Here is a 22,490-nt window from a genome sequence, read left to right on the forward strand (position 1 = left end):
AGTAGGAGCAGAGAACTGGACATCCAGATGTGCAGATGTGCTGCACACATAGATAAACCCTCTTTTTGTTCCTTTTTTGGGGGGGGGGGGGGGGGGGGCTTGAGCAGACTTTACTGGTGGGAAAAGAAGACTTACTTGAGAAAACCCAGAAATATGTGCCCCTACCAACCCAGTAACACATATATACGTCTGATAGATGAAGTATTCCACAGAATCATAAAATTGTGGAACGGTTTGTGTTGTGAAGGACCTTAAGATCATCTTGTTACAACTCCCCTGCCATGGGCAGGGACGCCTCACACTAGATCTTGTTGCTCAAGGGCCATCCAATCTGACCTTGGACACTGCCAAGGATGGAGCATTCACCACTTCTCTGGGCAGCCTGTTCCAGTGCCTCACCATCCTCACAGTAAAGAACTTCTTTATATCTAATCTAAGTCTCCCCTATTTAAGTTTTAACCCATCACCCCTTGTCCTATTACTACAGTCCCTGATGAACAGCCCCCTTCCAGCACCCTTGTAGGCCCCCTTCAGATACTGGAAGGCTGCTATGAGGTCTCCACAGAGCTTCTCTTCTCTACGCTGAACAGCCTCAGCTTCCTGAGCTTGTCTTCATATAGGAGGTGTGCCTGCCCCTTGCCATTCTTGTTATCATCATTTCACTGATGTTTTCCTGAACTTCCACAAGAAGACAAATGTCAACCATTTTCCCCACTTCATATTCAGCTAGGCTTGTTTTCTGTCTGTACCTCTGGATAGCTGCCCCAGGTGGCCTGAGGTTTGTTTCCCTGTATTCAGCTCTTCTGTTGTGACAGAAGCGAGCATAGCATTCACACTTATCACCCCAACAATTACTTTGGAGCAACTTTGCATAAGCTTTTGCTTGGAGTCAGTTTCAGGGCCATGGCCTTTGCTTTCTCTGTTTTCTTCATGAACCACAGCTGTGGAGACTGGCCTATGCTTGGAGGTGTCTGCACAGCTACTTCCTTTTTTCGTGGCAGTTCTCAGTCCTCAGGCAGTGACCATCCATCTAATGATGCCTGTGACTTCAGGGATGGAAAGAGCAGTCAAAGCACTTGGACTTCTAAAAGTGCTTTTTTGAAATTGTTGGGAGTACTTTGAAAGTGCTTTTAGAAGTCTTTTCAAAATCAAAGTCTTTTCTTATGGCAGGTGCTTAGGAAGCTGGAATGAGGAGTTTCCCTATGTTCTATCTCCTCTGAGAATCTGTAAAGAGGTATTTGTAATTGAAGTATAATTATGGTAATTAATTTAAGGTTATGGCTCTAGAAGAAGACTGATTTTCCTTTGCTGTTGCAGTTCTACATTACAGGGGGAGGTTAGAAAACAAGGATCTTGAGCTGAGGTGCTTCATGTTGAAAGGAAATCCAGTTAAAATCTTCTATCAACTGGGCACTGATCTGTCTGATTTGTAGCATGGCAAAAGAGATGTCTACAGCAGAGGTCAGGGTATTGAAAATCTGTCAGGGACTAACATCGGCAAAATGCGACAGCTTTCTGGTCACATGGATGCTCCATCTTCACAAAACAGCTTCCCAGTAGTGACATTCCAGGGTGCTGAAGCAGTGAAACACCTGAAGGCTGTGTTTGCTGCTCTCTGAATTTCTTTGGTCATGGGCTGTGTAAAGATGCGTGGCTGTTGCTAGGATTTTTTTTTGTTCAGAAGCTTTCTGCAGCCCTGTCACTGTTGTACTCCCAACATCTTTCAAACAGGCACAGAGTCGGAGAAAAGATGACCCTCGTAGGACTTCAGAGATACTTATAAGCAGAGCAGGCCAAGTGCTCTAGGAATGATACTATTGTAGGAATGACGGAAACTCTGAGGGAAGGTGCTTCTTTCAGATGCTTTACACAAGTTCACGTTAATTGTTAGTTAGAAAGTGAAGAAAACAAACCAAAGTGAGGAGACATCTATAAGAGCAGCTTTGGTTGAGTGGCAGCCATCTCACACGGCAAAGCTTTGCTTTGTCATGTTGCAGCAGTAACTGGTGGGTGCTGGGTTTTGCCTGGTGAATGTTGTGTTGCCCTGCAGGAGTGAGTAGCACTTCTGATGGCTGGGATATGTCTCCTCCTCATCCATCCTGGGGTGTCATGAAAGAAGGTGCAGCCCCAAGGGAGAGGCTGTGAGACAGTGCACAAATGTGTGCATTAGAGGCTTCAGGGTAGCTGAACATTTCAGGTGAAGATACCAGAATGTCTTATACTGATTAAACATGCTTCAGCTCTCTCCTCCCTTGCTATAGTTCTGAGCAATTACTGTTGGACTTTGCGGTGAAGGTATTCTTTCTGGTTTCTCTTGCCTCACAATATAATTTTCTGTAGCTGCTGTCTGTGGGCTGATTGCATGTCAGATAATTGTTTGGAAGTTCTCATAAAGAGCAGTTGTCATAGGACATGGTATGCTGCAGCTGCCTGACCACCTTGAGTGCAGTTCCTCTAAGTTGGACAGATTCTGTGGCGGAGGCTTTAAAAAAATTCAGATCCTTCAAACGTGGTACTGATTTCTTGACAGTCTGATGTAAGGGCTCAAAGTGAGTGCCTGGTCGCAGACAGTTGGTACAGTATCTTGGGTAATAAGTGGAAACCTTCAAGTGATGACTGCTGGTTTGGGGTTGGAGCCTAGCAGTATGGGGATGGGTGGGTTCCTGCTCTGTCTGCTTGGCCTGTCCTTGCCTGGCGGCAAAGGTAAGCCCCCAAACCAACCAGCTCAGAGACCATTTGCTAACTCCTGTGGTTGGAGAGAGCTTGGGAGCCTCCTGCCATGCCGGTGGGGCTCTTCTGCATTTCCTCCCTTCCACCTGTAATGGATTTTACACCTGAGTGGTTATTTTTCGTGGTACAATTCCTACGTGCCCCAAATGGGACATTTTGTCTCTCTTCACAATTCACACAGCTAGATGGGGCTTCTCGTTTCATGCTGTGCAGCATTGACATGATGCCTTTGTAAATATTACTGTCAGCAGTGGCAATTCTATCTCTATTGTCCCAATAAGATTTCATGCTTGACAGTGCCTGACTCTTTTTTTTTTTCTTTCCCTTTTGTAAGTCAACTAATAAGAAATAGTCATGTAGCAGGTTTTTCCCTCTCTAATTCCTTGGTTTTCTAGTTGCTTCCCTGAGAACTAGCACCCAGCCATTCTCTCCTGTTCTCGCCCAGTTTTCCTTCCAGGCAGGAGGATGCAGGAGGTGGCATTATTTGGAAGAGTGAGGTTTTGTGACACTGTTGCTCTCTTCTCCTGTGTAGCCCCAGTCACCGGGACAAAGAACAGTCCTCATCCATTGTTACCTTGACTGGCAATTGGGGGGTGGCCAAGGCCTGGCAGAGGTGGTCCAGAATGGGAGGAACATAATTGTGAATGTGCCTGAATCCAAGGAATTTTATTTGGAACTGTTTAGGAATGTGGGTTTGAGTTTTGAATTTGCTTAACTCCTCAGCTGACCCATTCTCTCTCCCTTACACCCATGTAGCCCCCATTGCAGAAACTTTCGGTGCCTGATTGTTTGAGCACCACAGCACCTTAGTGATTCAGTTTAAGAGGAAGTTAGGGTGCAGGCATGCCGAGAGATGTGGTCCTTGGGACATTTGTGTTTAGCATGTCAAATCAGAGTAAACCTCTGGGGTGTCTTAGTGCTGTTCCCGTTTGCCTGGTCACCTTTCCAGAGCCTCCTGACAGCTGAGATGTTCCTGAGTATGTTCCCTGGTAGGATGCCATGGATGAAAATGGAGCTGTTGAGTCAGTGACTTGGCTCTGGAGTATGAAACTCCACCACTCTGTGAGTGGAAGGTTTGACACTGGGGTATCCACACATGGTTCCCCTGGCCACTGCTGGGTCGGGAGTCCCCAGCCAGTGGTGGCCACCAAAGATGAGTTCTCACTGAGCTTCCCAAGATACTCATGTCCACTGCACTGCCCACAGGCTTCCTCCTGCAGACCAACATTCCCCCCTGCACAGTAGGGGCTGTGGAGCTGGTGTGGTAGCAGTGGTGGTGAGCAGACCCACAGTAGATTTGGCACTAGTGGAGGCTGTCCTTGGCACATTGCTGCTGTGCAGAGCAGGTCCCTTGGATAGTGGTGGAAGTGGTGGATGCCAGCCAAACCGGTCTCACTCTGCTGAAGCTGCCAGTGCTGTCCTCACTTCAGGAGCAGCACAAACCTTCCTGTGCAGGCTGTGAGCTCCAGCATTGCCTTGCACCACCAGCTGTGGCACCACCTGCTGTGAACCCGTTTGTCACCTTGGAGAGAAAGCCAAGGCCAAATTGTAAATCTCTGTTCTGTCCCGTGGTTCACTGAGCCAGAAGGCTTTCCTTACCTCTGATACTTAAAGTAATGGTGCTGCTTGAATTTGCTTACAGATGCCCATGCTGAGTTTGGAAGCTGGTAACATCTAACCAGTTACCACAGAATTGATTCTGGAGCCTTCCATTTAGAAACCTGCAAGGTGCATCCCAGGCAACCATGCTATCTCCATCAGGCACTGAATGAACCAGTCAATAACTGCCATTGCAAAGGGTGCAGAGGTCTTTTCTATTACCCTTGGCATTTTTTTATGGGCATCTCTACACAGGGAATAGCTATATGGATGGACAGATGGAATATGGATTATCACAATGCATGTGTATGCCTAAAGTATGTATGTGTATATATGCGTAGAGATAGCTTTAGGTATGTATGCTAGGTGATGTATTCCTCATAGCTTGTTTTCTTGCTTTCTGAATCTGTCATTCCAATACATGGACCCAGATTGTTAAACCAGCCTTAGTTAAACCCAGACAGATTCTGCCTGAAACCTTGTTGTGGAGATCACAGAATCATAGAATAGTTTGGGTTGGAAAGGACCTTAAGATAATCTAGTTCCAAACCCCCTGCCATGGGCACGGACACTTCACACTAGATCAAGTTGCCAAAGGCCCATGCAGCCTGGCCTTGCACGCTGCCAGGGATGTGGCAGCCACATCTTCTCTGGGCAACCTGTTGCAGTGCCTCGCCACCTGTACAGTAAAAAACTTCTTCCTTACATCTAACCTGAACTTCCCCTGTTTAAGTTTAAACCCATTACTCCTTGACCTATCACTATAGTCCCTGAGGAAGAGTCCATTTCCAGCATCCTTGTAGGCCCCCTTCAGATACGGGAAAGTTGCTATGAGGTCTCCACACAGCCTTCTCTTCTCCAGCCCGAACAACCCCAACTTTCTCAGCCTGTCTTTGTATGGGAGGTGCCCCATGTCCCTGATCACCCTCTTAGCCTGCTCTGGACTTGCTCTGACAGCTCCATGCCCTTTTTATATTGAGGACACTAGGACTGCACACAATACTCCAGATGAGGTGTCACAAGAGCAGAGTAGAGGGGCAGGATCACCTCCTTTGACCTGCTGGTCTTGCTCTTTTTGATGCAGCCCAGGATACAGTTGCCTTTCTGGGCTATGAGAGCACACTGAAGCTGGCTCATGATCAGTTTTCTCTTTGATCAGTGCTCTCAAGTCCTTCTCCTCAGGCTGCTCGTAATGTCTTTTCTGCCCAACCTGTATCTGTGCCTGAGATTGCTCTGCTCCAGGCATAGGACCTTAAACTTTGCTTTGTTGAACTTCATGAGGTTGGCATTGGCCCACCTTGCAAGCATCTCAGGGTCAACTACAAACACTGTGACAATCATCCTGTTAGATGGCAAGCCCAGTATAAACACACCTGCTTGTTTCTGAATTGGCAAAGAATTTTTGTATGCACTACAGACAATTTACAACAGGTAGGACTTGCTGATAGGAGATCTTTACTAATTATGATGTGTTCAGTTAGAATGTCCTCACTTCACCAGTGGGGAAACTGAAGCACTCCAACAAGTCTTGCTGCAGGCTGCCAGCACTGTGGAAGAGGCAGGGCTTGGATTCAGGTTTGTGGATACCCAGCACATGGGTGCCCTTGGGAGCCCTGTGCCATGCTGGCTTCTCTCCATGTGACCCAGGGAGTCCCTTCTGCCCTCAGAGAAGCCATTGTCCAAGGCAGGCATAGCTGAACCTCTTGTGCCTTCTCACAGGAGGGGATCCTCGCTGACGCATCCCTGCACAAAAGAGAAGCAATGGCATGTGTTTGTTTTCAGGTTGATACACTCTGTTCCCTTTTGGTGGGAGTTCTGCTATGCTTAGCTGCAGGAAGGTGCATGTCTGGGGGCTGTTTTTCCTTGTGTTCCATCTCTGTAAATCCTCTGCTCCGCACCCACTCATGAACCAAGCACGTGTGTGCAGGACAGGGAGTGATAGAGATACCTGTGTAAGGGTTTCCCCTGCATCCAGAGAGATTGTAACTGATTTTCCATGGCCTTGTGCTCTTTCCCCTGAATGATCCCACATGCTCTGTGGGAAGCCAAAGGCAGTGTGGGCAGGTGGGTTTTGGTCCTGTGCTGTGCCTGTGGATTGGGTGTGCTGTGCCCCTGAGAGACTTCACCTCTGTTGCTGATTAGCATTTGCCTGTGCATTCTTGATTGCACTTTTGCTCTGCTTTACCTTTCTGGTCACTCTGCAGATCTACTGCAGATGTTGATCTCTGAGTGCCGGGAATGCTCATGTTTATCACTGGTGCTCATCTGCCAGCCATCCCTGTTGGTGTGACTCAGTCTTATCCCCTTTCCTTCTCCCTGAGGGCACAGGCGGAGGTGCTCTGCAGTAGGACATTGTGAAGGGGTGTTGGTTTGCTTGTGAGGTCTTGTGCTGGCAGGCACCACGGGTTCTGGAACGTCACAGCAGCAAGAGGAAGGTTTCTTAGACACTGCTTTGGTACATAAATGCCAGCTTGCGCCATGTCTTGGTTAGACCTTGGTTAGAGGAGACCAAGTGCTGCTGTGGCAGGGAAGGGGTGGTGAGTGTGCACAGGTGCAGCATGTCCCATCGCAAGGCATGGAGAGCTCACATGCAGCCACCATGCAGGCTCCAGCTCCCTGTGCTCACCGCAGGCCAAAGCTTGTGCATGCCGCAGTTTGTCACCGGAACAGCTTATAACCTCCAGCAGCTCTGGCCACACCACCACCTCCTGCAATACAGCTGGTTAGGGAGCTAACAAGGGTTTCTGCTGATGGGATGGGTGAAGATCTCTATCAGCAGCTGATGAGCACCCCAGGAGAGGAGGTGGCCACTGTGGGAGGGAATGGTGTGGGCACACTGTGTCAGAACTGAAACCTGTCTGTCTGGTGGGTACTGGCAGCTATTAAAAACAAATCACAAATGGCAATACCAGATACAATTGCATTGAGATAACAGAGGTCCTGAGGAGTCCTGATGGGCTGCCGATAGTTGGTTGAAACAAATTGCCAAGTGCTGTGATACCTCAGCTCCTAATAACAGAGGGCAAATGGCCTTCCAGGGGGAGATATAGATTTTCCTTTGAGATATGGAAAGGAAAATAAATTAAATTATGTTTGAACATAGGGTGCTCTCTCTAAGAAAAAGAAGTGGAGAGAGAAAGAAGGAAGGGAAATGGGGGGAAAGAGAGACAGAAAATAAGCTTCAGCAAGCTTGTGCAATTTAATTGCTATTTGGTGGCAGGAAGCCAATCAGAATAAGTAAATTGACGTTATAAGATAAAAATAATTGCCTAATGGGGTGCCATCCCCCACGGCTGTGGGAGGCCAAATAAATACAGCATTGCATGTTCCTGGGCATAGCCTGCTGCTGCTGCACTGGCAGGGCTTGGTGTGGGCTGCGTATCATTTTTATGGCATCTGTCTCTGCTCCCTGAGAGCAGGCAATGAGGGGTTGCACATTGATTGCCGCTCCAGCCAACAGTGGCTCAGGGAGAGACTGTAATTAATGGCTTTATTTGCTGGAGCATTGCTGAGAACAATCGAGTGTGTTATGGTAACAACCGGTGCCGCGTTCCGGCAGCATGGGGAGGTGTTGGAGCCTGACAAGCAGCGCCCCGGGCATGGGGTGCCTTCCCGAGGGCTGGGCGCTGGTTGTGATGGCAGATAGGAGCTGGTGCGGGCAGGTAGTGAGAAGATGTCAGGTGCAGGGTGCCAGTGGTGTGCTCCTGGTTCACCCCAGCGGTACTAGCTGGGCAGATCCTGGGTCATCAGTCTGTCTGCAGCTATGGGCAGAGAAGCCACGCTGTCTTTGGGGAGGTGGAAATTAGCAATGGGTGCTGGTGCACTGGTGAAGAGACCCCTTGTTTCCTGTCGGGTGGAGATAACGGCCTTGCTACTTGAACCCTTTGTTTTTCACCTACCCCCAGGCGCTGTCCTTTTGCCTCCTGTGCAGTGATGGCGGAGTTAGCTACACATTACAAGTGTGTCCCTTCCCTTCCCTTTCCCTTCCCTTCCCTTCCCTTTCCCTTCCCTTCCCTTTCCCTTCCCTTCCCTTCACTTCCCTTCCCTTCCCTTCCCTTCCCTTCCCTTCCCTTCCCTTCCCTTCCCTTCCCTTCCCTTCCCTTCCCTTCCCTTCCCTTCCCTTCCCTTCCCTTCCCTTCCCTTCCCTTCCCTTCCCTTCCCTTCCCTTCCCTTCCCTTCCCTTCCCTTCCCTTCCCTTCCCTTCCCTACCCTCCCCTGCCCTCCCCTCCCCTCCCCTCCCCTCCCCTCCCCTCCCCTCCCCTCCCCCCTTCCCTTTTCTTCCCTTTCCCCTTCCCTTCCTCTCCTCTCTTCCTTTCTTCCTTTCCTTTCTCTCTTTTTCCTCCTTTCTTTTCTTTCTTCCTCTATTTTACTTGGAAGCAGAGTGGTGCAAACTAGTTGTTTCTGTGAACTGTGCATGGTTTCATCTTGTCAGCACTAGCTCTAGCTGAGGTATAGCAAAGTATTTGTGGCTTTGCAGAGCACAGCTACATGTTGTTTTTTATGTATACACAGGTGTATGTATGTGAAGAAGAAAAATTATAGGCAGCACACATCCTGAGTGGGCTTAATTTCTTCTTAAAAGGAATTAAATTAAGACAGTTGGGGAAATAAAACCATGAGAGGCTTTAACGAACCTCTTTTAAAGATTCTATAAATATTCTAAAGGAAAAGTGGTTGTCTTTTAGTCAGCCATTTGTTCATCACAAAGTACAAAGTTGGAGATATTTTCAGGTTTTCATTAACTAAAACTAATTTATCTTAAAAAGAATTCCAACTCCCCGTAAAAATTTTATGTTTTTATTTCCTGTTTTGGAAAGCATTTTAGGCAAAAGCTTCAATGATGAATAATCATGCCTTGCATGAGTCATAGAAAATAATTTGAAGAGTTTGCTTACACCTGAAACACTGATATTTTTCAAACATCTGCTTTGTTGCCCTGGTTGTGCAGACTTATTATCCAGTCCATTGGGTTATGTACATGCCTTAGAAAGCATCCTGCACTCCATGTAATGTGCTGCACCACCAGCACAGACAGCAATGCAGTACACTGTAAGAAAGACTGATGCAATGGGGTGAAACACACCTGGCCCAGGGGATGGGGCACGTGGTGGAGAGGAAGAGCTGGTGCCTGGATTTGGTCAGTCATGAGGAATGAAGGCTTATTTAATTTATAATACGTCTACATATAGATATATAGACATATATCTATATAGATATATATCTATATAGACACATGGATAGATGATAGGACAAAACAGCCTCAAGTGGTGCCAGGGGAAGTTTAGATTGGATATTAGGAAAAAATTCTTCCCCAAAAGGATTGTAAAGCATTCGAACAGGCTGCCCAGGGAGGTGGTGGAGTCACCATTCCTGAAGGGATTTAAAAGACATGGGGATGTGGTGCTTAGGGACATGGTTTAGTGATGGAATTGGCAGTACTGGGTTAACGGTTGGTCTTGATGATCTTAAGGACCTTTTCCAACCTCAGTTATTCTGTGATTCTATGATTCTATATAGGATCATTACTCTTTATTTAAACACTAAAATGATCTTGAACTGGAAATCTAAACCAACTTTTAATCAAGTTTAAGAATGGTGTCTCTTGACATACTCAGGGTTTTCCCCAGTAGGGCTTTGTGTCATGCAGTTGCTCAGAAATGATCCCACTAGTGAACAAGGTTCGGTTTCAGTCAATCAGTGGTTTCCTATGGAAGTCACAAAAATTTCCCCATTGCTGCAGTTTTGCAAAGCAGTCAAAATCACATCCCCTGCTAGAGCACTGAGAAAACCCAGAGACGTAAGACCTGTGTCTGCCACTCTGGGTGTTCGCTCTCAGACCGTGGTTATTGATTCACAGAAAGTATTGGTTTGCCAACAGTTGGCTGTTGGGACAGAGAGGGAACACTCAGATACATCATTCTTCAGAATTTTTTTTGCCAAGCTCTAGCCATATATATGTATATTTTTTTTAGGTTATTTATTAATTAATTAATTTATTTATTTTCTTCTCTGGAGGAAGGAAAAAAAAACCCTGGATTGGGTTTTTATAGGTGCAAGACTTTATACTTGTCCTTGTTGAACTCCATAAGGTTGTTGTCAGCCCACTCTTCCAGCCTGTCCAGCTCATCCTGCAGAGTGGCTCTCCCTTCCAAAGTGTTCACTTCCCCCCTCTGTTTGGTATCATGAGCAGACTTGCTCATGGTACGTCTGATCCCAGGTCACTTATGAAGACATGGAACAGCACTGGGCCCAAAAATAATCCCTAGGGTACCCCCAACTGGTGACAGGCTGCCAGCTGGAAAAGGAGAAAAGGAGCTATTCACCACCACCCGTGAGGTGTAGCCAGTCACTAGTCCGCCTCCTCCCCCCCCGCCCCGCACTGCACAGACCACTCATCAAGACCATAATGTGACAGTTTCCCTAGGAGGAGGCTGTGGGAAATCCAGGTAGACAAAGTTCACTGCTCACCCCACATCAACTGAGCAGGTTACTTTGTGGTAGAAGGTTATGAGGTTTCTCAAATACTATTTGCCCTTGGCAAATCCCTGTTTTTTCCCCATCATGTGCTTCATTTGGCTTGCAGTATCTCCCAGGAGGATCTGTTCTATAACTTTTCCAGGGGCTGAAGTAAGACTGATGGGCCTATAATTTCCTGGGTTGCCCTTTGGGCCCTTCTTGTAGATTGGAGTGATGTAGCCTTCTTCCAGTCTTCTGGGATGTACCCCAATCTCCATGACTCCTCAAAGATGCTGGAGAGCAGCTGACTAGCTTGGTGAGGCAGTCTTTAAACCAAAGAACTTGAAGGGTACGAGAGGTGCAGAGCTTAGGGTCCAAAGTGGCAATGCTCATGCCATCTCATACAACTGGGGAGTAAGTCAGGCCAACCAAAGCAGCAACAAATGTTCCTTATCTGTCTCCCAGGATGAGAGCCAGACCAACCACCTGAAGTGTATCTACCCCAATGCACACTTTCTATCCCTGTCTGTTCCGCAGTTTGAAAAAAGCCAAGAGTGTGGAAGCACAAATGCATTTAGAAAACTGAAATAGCGATAATAAAACCAAACATGATGTTTAACTGCATGCTCGAGCAGCAGCATGGCTGCAAGTTGCAGGCAAATGCTGTGCACCATCCAAGTTAGTGGTGGGTGTACGTCCACACTCTGTCCTATTATCCATAATCAGTACTCACACAAATCTGTTAATACCAGCAGACTTTTCTTGTGCATATATTAAATAAAGCCCCATTTTACAAAATCAGGAACTGTAGTCTGAAGCCTGCAAATGTGCGCTCTTAAAATGAAGCAAGGAAATGTCTCAACTGAATTCAGCATAATGCTTACAGGCAAAATGCAAGTGAAACATAATTACAAAATATAATATGCACCTACAAATTTTTGCAAGTTACACAAAGTCTAAGATGAACAGTATTTTTATGTATTTTATCCATGTGCATTAGTCAGAAGAAATTAAGTTTCAGAGATCCTCTACAGCTGTGTAATGTGGATATTTGCACCTCAAAAATTTTCCTCAAGCGTCCTCTGCAGTCTTTTCTCTCTCTTTTGCATGCAGGAGATCCAGCCTTGTCATGGGTTAGTTGGTGGTACAATTTGAATGTGTTGCTAGGAATTTGTATTTTAAGAGTAGCATTGCTGCTTAGGAGTCCTCTGTGCTTTGACAAGGCTTTTGGCAGTGCAGTGGTTTGCCATTGGTCACCTGTGGGGATACAGCAGTGCTCTTGGTGCTTTGAAGTTCAGCTCATCGAGTGGGTGAGATGTGGATCAGCTCTTCACTGTTTCTGTTTTGCCTGGGTAAGTTTCCCAAATAGTGCTTTGAGAAGAATTCAAGGTGTTATGTGGGAATTTCAATTTGCTGTTTCAAGCTTGCATGGAAAGGTAAGTTTTGACTGGTGACAATAGAATAGCCTGTATTTTCTCCATCAGATGTCAGTTCCTGGGAATGGCAGAAGTTTTATTGTCTCTCTAGATTCCACGCAGGCTGCAGGTGTTGTGGGGTGTGCAGTGCTCATGGTGATTAAACTTCTGCAGGTCCATTTTCTGTGCCAGTGTCTGTGGTGTTTCACTCCACCAGCATAAAAGATGCCCCAGGGTTACTGTGTTGAGTGCTCACTCCTCTTTGCACAAAAGATGCCCCAGGGTTACTGTGTCGAGTGTTCACTCCTCTTTGCACAGACCCAGCTGGGCTGCATTTTCATGTCCTAACACTGGGTTTCCTTCAGCTGTCAGATTCTGCTCTCCTAGTATTTTTGAGAGCTGTAAATCCTCTCACAGTTGGTCATAATCAAGGACCAGTTTGATATTTCCAAAGCTATGCAGAGCACAGTTTCATCTTCAACTTGCTTTAGTCTGTGTTGCTCAAGCATAACTAGAAATGATTTTTCAGAAACAAATGATGAAAGGATGTGTTATTCATAGAGAAGTAGGTATAAACTATGTTAAAATTGCTTCAATAAGCTTTTAACAGCCATTTAAAAATGCACTTTGAGCTGGGAGTACATGAAATCAAGTGCACATCTCCACAGCTTGTGGCTGAACACTGCTTCGAAAAATGGATAAGGAAAAGAATTAGTTTATCACAATAATTTTTTAATAAAATTGCCATGACTTATTTTATATATATAGTACCTGCAGTTATATCTCCCCTTAAATACTGTAAAGTTACAGAAATGTAAGCCCATTCCTACAGTATGCTGCAGCTGGCCAAGGGGTCCTGCTGCCCTGGGGGTTTGTTCAGGTCCCCACAGTTCCCTGAGGCCCCAGGAGACATGGGGGGATTGCACATGCCCAGTGTGTGTGAGCTGGGCTCAGGCATCCATGCCATCTTGCTCAGCCTCTTCCTTTAAACCTTTGTCCCTGCATTTCTGAATTCCCTGCTGAGGGGCCAGGGGTATCACTCCATCATGTTTGCCATTTTTTAAACATAAAACTCCAGCAGAAGAGCAATCAGAAACCTCACAGAAGCTCCATCACTCCCTCAAGTCACTGACCTCAGGTGATCTCTGCCCAGATGGGCCTGGTTGCTGTGGACATGGCCTCGGGGTGTTTTGTGGAGGCTGACAACCCATGCTGCTCTGTAGACTGCTGTCTCCTGTGTGCCCAGACCCCTGCTGGGGTGGGCAAGACTGTGCAGTGAGCTTTACTGCTGCTCTGGAGCATCACAGGGGGTGGTCCAGAGAGCCCCAGGGCACCTGTCTCCCCTCTGCCTCCACAATCTTCCCTGCAGCTGCTGGGCAGCAGAGAGAGCCCAGGCCTGCCTGGGATACTTGACCCAGCTGGAAGCTCTGCAGTGACCATCAGCCCACCTGCACATGGTACTGTGGGCAGCAGTGACAGAGCTGCATCCTGTGCATGCAAAGCTTGTGGTGTGATCAAAATCCATCCTGTGGACAGGCCTTGCAGGTGTACAAGCAGTCTGGCTCCACTCAGTGGCACTATTTGCACAAGCGCCTGCTCAGATGGATGAGCTGTCAGGTTTATTAATGTTAGCGCTGCCAAGGTCCCAGGTCCCACCACGCTTATGCTGTGGGTGCAGCCAAGGTTCCAGGTCCCACCACGCTCCAGAGGGAATCATGGGATGGGGTAACTGCAGGGCTTTTCTAGCACAAACTAGGAGACTGGTAATAAAATTTCTGTGTGCCTACTGCAGGATTAAAATCACCGTAAGAGGAGATGAGCTGTAATCTCATGGGAAAAGTGTTCCGATAAACAAGACCCTTTTTTTTTGGTGATGCCCACAACTAGTTCAGTGGTGCAGCTTTGCAGCTGTGGAATTGCACCCTGGGTGTGCAACAATGCTGTTGGGTGGCACCTTGTAGGTGTACAAGCACAGCTTCAGCTTGTACATATTGTCAGTCTACAGCATGGCTCCAGCACATACACCAGGGAGGACCTCCAGCTCCTCCTAGAGAGCAAGTGTTCTCACAGTGGAGAGGAGCTCCATCACTTCTCCAGAGATGGCTGTTTGATGATAAAAGTGCTGATTGCTGTGCTGCTGAGTGTTTTAGGAAAAGCAGGCCAATAATGCAGCTTGTCTACTTTGATCTTTCTTATTCCTTTTCCTGGTGTCAGTGCAAATGCAGCTCTGGGTATACAGGCACCGGGCAGCTGCCTGCCAGATGTGCTCAGCATGGCACATGGGTGCTGCCAGGAGCAGTGTGCTGCAGTGGGGGTTCACTGCTGGGAGCGGGGAGGTGCAGCCTGATTCATGGACCATGCATGGGGTGAAGGCAGCCTGCCAAGAGCTGGGACTCCCCTTGCTGCTGGCTGGGTTGAGGGCAGCCGGGACCAGGGTGTTCACAAGAGTTCAAACAGCTATTGGCTGGATGGCTCCTTGGGAGACTGTGGAGAAGCAAAGGGCAGGAGGGCGGCCAGGCCAGAGGTAAGTGGGGTGGCAATGCATTTAAACATTTAAACATAAAAAGAGGTGGGACATCACTCCTAAGGAGCCCTGGCTATGCAGTGCATGGTGGCTGCTGGCCAGCCCTGCTGCTGTGGGCTCTACAGATGTGCTGCGTAGTGTCCGGCCAGCTCTGTCCCCCAGCACAGTGTGTGTATATCGACAGTGTGTGCAGAGGCCAGCTTGCAGCTTGTGTTGTACCCCAGGGCTGGAGCGCAGGTGTGCCACACAGCTGGTACTTTCCCTGCTTTTCCCAGTGCAGGACAACGTGGCGTGGGACCAGAGAGAGGCTCTGTCCACTGGGACTCCTCATGTTCTCACACACATTCCAACTGCAAAAGTGATAAACATGTAAAAAACAGAATACAAAGGTGGGAATGCTCATCAACTCCCGAGTTTTTCCAAGTGTGGAGGCAGGGCAATGTTCTGCCGTCGGCAGATGCTGGTCTCTGTGCCTCCAGGAGGAGCAGGGCTGGTACAAGTATATCTAACAGGTCAAGCCTTGAAATGGAGAAGCAATAAGCCACTGAAATGGTACTATCACCGAAACATGATTGATCAATTGAATTCTATCAGAGACACTGGGCAGTGAGATTAACTCAGGCCTGATGGGTTCAATGAGTTAAAGCATGATGTTCATTTCAGCTTCATTTCACCAGTCTTTGCTTGTGAAATTGATCAATCAATAGAGGTTGAAGATCATATATATATATTGGTGACCATCTTATAGGGAATATAATCTAGCATAGTCAGCTCCTGACTCTGACTGCCTTCAGCAGGTAATGGAGACAGAGCAGAGACTCTATCAGTGCCATCGAAATGGCCTGATATCTTCTCCAAATGAAAAGTATTTTTGGATCTCTGATGATTTCTCTTCCCCCCCCCCCCCGATCTATGGCAAAACCCATACCTGTCTTTGTGAAATATAGTGATTTCTTTTGAAAATATTTATGCAATGATCAGCTTTCTACACTTCAAAATATAAAACTTCTTTTTCTGTGATACTGTTGTTTGAAAAAATAAGTAACAGTGCTTATAAAACTCAAATAATGTAAATGGAAAGATCTTTTACTGCATATGTGGCCCTGAAACTAACAGTTTACTGGGAAGAGCGGGAGGCTGCTGCCTGCCAAACAGTCTCAAGAAGGTGGCATAAAAATTCAGTTTATGTTTTAAACAAAGCCTTCCAAATGGTAATTAAACAAAGTCTTCATCTCCTCTAGACTAATTTACAGGCATGCTACAAGGAAACAAATCACCTTTTTGCCTCTACGTAATATTTCATTTGCTTCATCATGTTTTAAATATGGTGAATAACATCCTTCCTCATTAGCCTGCATTTCCCTATAAGGTGAAGTAATTAGGTATGATACCAGGTAATGAAGTTGGACAGAACAAATTAGGGACAGAAATCATGTCCTTTATGAATATGGGCTGTTCATGGTGCTATCATGGTAATTCCTTGATTAACCCTTTAAAGCCACGTTATTTAAAGAAAGAAAATAATCTAAGAATCTGAAACCAGAAGATTCTTTGTTTCGTCAGAAGAACACTGCACACAGTCTCTAAAATGTATAAGCAAAACACTTCTAAATCAAGTGAGTTACAGGGTAAGTATCACTAAAAGTCTGGTTTAGGCATATTTAGCAATTTAAAATATTCTCTTGCTGTTTCAGAAAACATGTCATGGACAAATATTTAGAGTATGCTAAAAAAAAGAGATCAGAATTTGTCAAATTCCTTAAACTGGTCTTGCCATTTGATTAGGTCCTTAGAAAAAACTTGCTCTTAATTGACATAGTATTTCTGGATGATCTCTGCACCATTTAGGCAGCGTTTTGCCAGCAAGACTCTGCACGATACCTCTTCTCAGAGGTGCATCTGTTCTGTGTCACTGGGGCTCTGCTCCTTCAGAGGTTGTACCTGACACAGCGAGTCCTCCAGCTGCACATGCAGAGACATGCACATCAAAGAGGAGCAGAGCTGGTGTCCAGAGCAGGGCTGTGTGCCTGGAAGGAACCAGGATCAGGCTGGTGGGAGGCAGTGAAGCAGGTCCAGCCTATACTGGGGCTTAGTACTGGCAGAGTGGGAGGCAGGGGCTCTCCCTGGGGCATTAGGGCAGGTCTGGGTGCAAGGGCTGATGGACATCCCCAGGTGGGATGGCACTTTTGGGCTTGTGCTGGGTGGGAAGAGCTCTGCATTTCAGGTAGTTCTGAAAGTTGTGGTCTAGCAGCACCATTTTGCCTGCTTGTGTGATCTGCTAGAGATGAGGGATGAAACACTAGTCTGAGAAGAATGTCCTCTTTTGCATTAAGGAGAGTATTATATCTGTACTCTTCATTAGCATTTCTGGAAAGCTGCCACTGGACTGGGAACTAATTGTTGTGCAGAGTAGGTAGGTACACACGTAGTGCTACTGTCAACAAAACATAACCCTCCTAGGTGGATGCATTGATTATATGAAAAATGTTTTTACCACTCCCTGGAGTCTAGTTATAAAACAAACTGTTTCAAACCTGCCAACAGTATTTTAATTATCGAAGATATTGTAGTGTATTTAAACAATGCATAATGCTAATGGTAATTATCTCACATTTATATAATGTCTAACAGCCAAATGCATCCCAAAGACCTTTACAAACTTCTGGATGTCATGAACAGTGTATAAAAAGTCTTTTACTTGTGCAGCAAAATCCAGCACTTCCCTGGAATTAGCTCAAGTTTGGGAAACACTATGAAAGAACAAGCTGTTCCTTCATTCATGGGATGCGGAGAGGGAGTGGTAATGAGGGTGAGTGATGTTTGGGTGGTTCCCAGACTCCTCTCACAGGTACTGGATCCTCTGAACAGTGACAGTCATATTGTGCTCCCAGCCTGGCCCATTCATCCCAACTCCCTCCCTGGCAGTAGCTCTGCATGTGTTGCTGCTTCTTCTCTGTGCAGCCTGGCAGTGCATGTAAGTGCGTCTCAGAAACTGATCCTATCTCAGGTGCTCAGGATGGCAAGTGACAGCCACGGCAAACTGAGCTGTGTGGATGGTGTGAGGAGGCAGCCCTCTATGGCTGGCTGTGCAGGGAGTGCTTCCAGCACTGTACCAAATGCTGGCCTTGAGACCAAGTCCCTCCAGAGCTGCGCCAGCATCTCAGTGTGATTTCATACCGCACTGTATTGACCAGCACTGGGCCTCAAGGCATTTCATCCATAGGCTCCCTCCCAGGTTTCTCTGGTTCAGTGTTTGTCTGGATTTCCCTTGCAGAAGAGATCTCCTCCTCTTTCTTGTATTTCTTGGGATGTTTGGTGGCAGGCATGCAGGGTGGTCCCCTGCCTCACCTCCCCTTGGAAGGAGGGTAATGAGAAGTGAATGTGGCTAAGCTGGTGCAATGGCTGCTTGGAGCTGTCTCCATATGGGCCCATCCTGTGCCTCTCTGGACATCGCGCTCCTGGATGTGGGGCTGGAGCCAAGCTCCCAGGACAACTCTGCTGCCCACCAGGCCCCAGGGCCTTTCTCTGGCTAAGGCTGCTGCACCACGCTTCACTTTCATCTGTCTTCTGCAAGACATTCACACCCAGAAATCCAGAGTTGTGCCCTCTAATGAACATGCTGCTGGTGAAACGCCGCTTGGTTGCTCTGTATTTAAATATGATAGGGTCTCATTTTACACCTAATGTCTGGGTGTATAAACAATGCACAGACTCTACTGGCATTCCTAAGAACATTTTCCAGATCATGCCATGTCTTGGGTCATTTCACTCTTTTTCATCACCCCCTTTAGACCAAAAATGCATAAAGCTTTAACTTTGATGCCAAATTGTAAATAACATTAGTTTAACCTGAAATTTAAAGCTAGTGTTTACATGCTCCAGAGGCAGGGTCTTCCTGGCCCTTTGCTACCATGCAGCTAGCAACAAGAATTTTAATCTTATAAGCTATGGTTGACTAAACTTGTATCAGGTCTATTAGATATTATTTGATTTAGAGTAGTAAAAAAAAAATATGTATACATTTATACATACACTGCTTTCCTATATCCCCTTGTATTTTTTCACAGCTCTTTACACATGCTTAGACTTTGTATTCAGAGGACAGGTTCAGAGTTTTTTTTCCTGTGTGGAAGAAACTGATCCTTGCACTTCATAAAAGCCAGCACTGTCTACTCTTGATTTAAGTTGTGTGACTTCTTGTAAACAGGTAAAAACAAAGCTGTTGTTACCTAAATTGCTGAACTACAGTTTAGGAGGAAGTTTCCAGCATTAATTGCTAACATCAAATGCAAGCAGTTTGTTACAGAGAGTGAGCGAGGTTGAAAAAATATTTCATGTGTTGTTCCCCAGTTCGAGACCTCTGCATTAAAGCGGCCTGGTTTTGTGGATACACATGGTTTTCTACAAAATCCAGCTGTGCTGAAGAGTGATCTCGAATCAATAGTCCTTTGTGAAAAGTCTTGCCCACTGGGCACCACCTGTGTTCCACACACGTCTGAGGACAAAACTGTTGTCTACAGAAGCAGGGTGTCTTTGCACAGATCTCCTCATACTTGCTGTCAGAAACTTGATGCAGAATCTACCACAGAAGTCCTGAGTGAAGTTATTCCTCTGCAGGCTCCTTGGACAGTACAGTAAGCCACTGCAACACTCATGAAAATCTTGTTGTTTAGGGTGCATTTGAATTCTGCTCCTCAGAACTATCTTGGCAGAGATTTTATATTTTTAAAATGTTTCCTCCCTCTGTCTAGTGCGGTGTTGCCGTCTGGAGAAGAAATCTGATATTTACTGTTGTTCTTGGAGTTCCACCTCCTGGAGTCCTGGGAATACTGCAGACCTCAGCTTTCAGTGCATAAAAGATACATTTCTAGCACTGACAGGTGAAGGAAGACTAGAAAACCACTGTGAATCTCCAAAAAGCAAATTGAAACAAGCCCCTGTATTGCAGGAGTCTTTTTGAGCTGCCAATATAAACATTTTTTCAAACTTGTCTCATGGCTTTTCAGCCATGGGCAGTCACTTATGACTTCTGCTAAAAATCTCTGCCAAAGGGGAGAGAGACATAAACATGCTGTGGAGGCCAGGCTTTCATCATACTGGTAAGTTTAAGGAATACAAAATGAAACTGCAGTACGAAGAGAGTGCATCGCATCAGGTCTTGCTGAGGGTGTTGTGGTGGTAACTTGGCCCCAGGACATCCTGTCTCAGTACAGTGGGAGGTGGGGCTGGATGGAGTGTCCGCAGTTCTCTACAAGGGGCACATCATAGCTCAGTGCTCGGCACAGAATAGAACTCAGCAAGACTTGCTGGTACTGCAGGAAGGGGTAAAGCATTTTGCATACCTGGGCAAAATGAACCTGCTGGAGCTGACCCAAGTTGACTGCGACTGTAGCATAGGTGGTGTACATGATTCTCCTGTGTCCGCTGGTATCCAGACCACAAACCAGATGTGTTCTCAGGTGGTGCAGTAAAAGTCATGAGAGCAAGGATGTGACCTTAGCCTGCTTTTGTCCTGCCTTTAAATCATGTGTAAAATCATTAATGGTAAATTGTGTTGAGGGTTGTGTGTAATGGAGGACTGGTTAGTGTGTCTTGCTTGTAACCTCCTCTCAAAAGTGTCTTTGTGGTGTTACCATACTGGTACCCACATGTATTCAAGGGATAAAATTAGACACTCATATGTAGGTCTCACCATTGTGATGACTACTTACTCTCCTTCTCTCTCCTCTTTGAAAGGTATTCAGGAATCCCCAGTACCAAATGGCCATTCTCTCCCAGGCAGAGATTTTCTTCGGAAACAGATGCGAGGAGACCTTTTCACCCAGCAGCAGCTAGAAGTGTTGGATCGAGTCTTCGAGAGGCAACATTATTCTGACATTTTCACGACAACTGAGCCCATCAAACCAGAGCAGGTACTACTGCAAATGTTCAACATTTTCCAGATACGCTTTTTCCTGGCAGAGGTCTGTTTGGTGGGCATCACCAAATGTGTCTCAAGAATGTCAGTAGAAGAACATGGATAAACTTGTGTTGTGTCAAGATCTTCTCAGCTAAGCTCCTCTCAGCTGAGTGCACATTAGACATAAATACTGAGTTTTAAAAACTGAAGGAAAAAGTTTTACTTTTTTTTTATTAATAGCAAGTATATGGATATGAAATTACACCTGATCTGGAGCAGTTACATTAAGTGAGTCCTTAAAGAATATCACATCTTCTGATGCTTTTGTTAAATCAAAAGCAGGCTCTGCAGGCAGCAAGGAGAAGACGTGCAAATCCCAATTTCTAATTTTGGTTCATAGTTACCATGATTGTGCACGCAAATTAGATTTTTGTATCCAGAAATGGCTTATTATGCATGTAATTGGCCATTTGCTGAGAGAAACACCCAATTAGTATTGAAGGTAAATTAGTTGCACCTATGGATTAGCAGTGTGTTTGAGAAGGACTTGGCACTAATTTTTTGGGAAAGTTCCATTTTTGCAGGAGCAATACAGAAGCACATGCAAAAACTGATGAGGTATGACTCTCTGTGTTCTCCTTGGGAAGCAGCCTTTAATTTAGTTGCTGAGAAGGAGGTAGGTAGAAATGAATATATTGCTGTCAGCACCAGCGTAGGTCTAGCTGGCTACTTAATGAGATATCTGGTCATTAATCTTCAGTGTTAATATTAGACCTGCTTTTTAGCAAGGTGGATGGACTTCCTAAACTGCAGCCACTGATTTCCCTTGGAGGAACCTGTACATTTGAGGGCCACTGGAGATTATCTCATGGCAGCCAGCTACCATCATGTCTTCAGTTAAGGAATAGGTATTGGTATCAATTTTTTTTTTTTTTAAATAATTACTTATGCTGAAAGTCGTATGGTAGAATAGAAATTCCTCATGCCTTTAAGCTCACATCTGTCACTTGTTATTTCATTCATAGAGCCATTTGTTTTTCACCAGCTTCTGCTGGTTTTGTAGTTTCCCTCTTTTATATTTGCTAAGAAACTCTTCAGAGCTGAACTCAAGATGGAAAAGGATAGGAAAATTGCTGAGCTTAGTTTGTTTTCTTTTCGTTAGGAAAGCCAAAGACGCATTGTCTCCGGAAGGTGAAATGGCCTCCACATACCACTAGATGGTGGTTATCCCATCTTAACACGGGTGATACTGGAGAGGACTGGCACTGCACTCCCTCCTGCACTTGGAAGTTGTGTGGTGTTAGACCTGTCCCTATGAAACTTTTACACGCCAAAAAAATCCTTACAAAGAGAGCAGTGATAGAAGACGATAGTTTATTCATTTCTATTAGTTTCTGTGAAGTCTCTGAGTGATGCAGGACTGTCGTTCAGGCCATCAGTGAGTGAACATTTATGCAGGCAAGCTTTTACTGGTTTAACAGAAAGAATGGGAGAACTGAATGAAGATGTTGCTGAAATATCATCCCGATTGTCAAATTCAGGATATTCAACTGTTGGAGGAGCAAGAAGCTTCCTGGGTCCATGTAAGAAGCTGTGACAAGAATGCCTGTGCAGCCAGATCATTAAGATTGGAGATACGCAGCTACTAATTGATTAACAGGGTACTCTCTGTATGCTCTGAGAAGTCAGATGCTGAGAAATGTGATACTATGATTTACTAAAGGTGTTGAGCAGAACTGCCTTGCCTGGTTAAGGGCTCATGGCTGTTTGGGGTTGGCTTCTGCCTTTTGCTGGCATGTAAAGCTTTCAAGATGAAAGTAGGTGTTCTGTGTGAACTAGCTCTGGTTCATAATGATGAGGTATGAAC

The 22,490-nt window shown here is 45.9% G+C and overlaps 1 protein-coding gene across 2 annotated transcripts in view; it reads left to right on the plus strand.

The window, feature by feature from the left end:
* The window catches only part of PAX5 (paired box 5), a 131,500-nt gene that overhangs the window by 28,738 nt on the left and 80,272 nt on the right, over positions 1-22,490 (plus strand). For both annotated transcript variants that reach the window (XM_057423928.1, XM_057423929.1), the window contains exon 6: positions 20,461-20,636. In XM_057423928.1, the coding sequence (XP_057279911.1) occupies positions 20,461-20,636 (176 nt within the window). The remainder of the gene's footprint in view (positions 1-20,460; positions 20,637-22,490) is intronic.

The sequence above is a fragment of the Pezoporus wallicus genome, unplaced genomic scaffold, assembly GCF_028554395.1.
Source record: "Pezoporus wallicus isolate ANWC-B61680 ecotype Strahan unplaced genomic scaffold, APGP_CSIRO_Pwel_v1 contig_7363, whole genome shotgun sequence".
NCBI classification, from domain to species: domain Eukaryota; kingdom Metazoa; phylum Chordata; class Aves; order Psittaciformes; family Psittacidae; genus Pezoporus; species Pezoporus wallicus.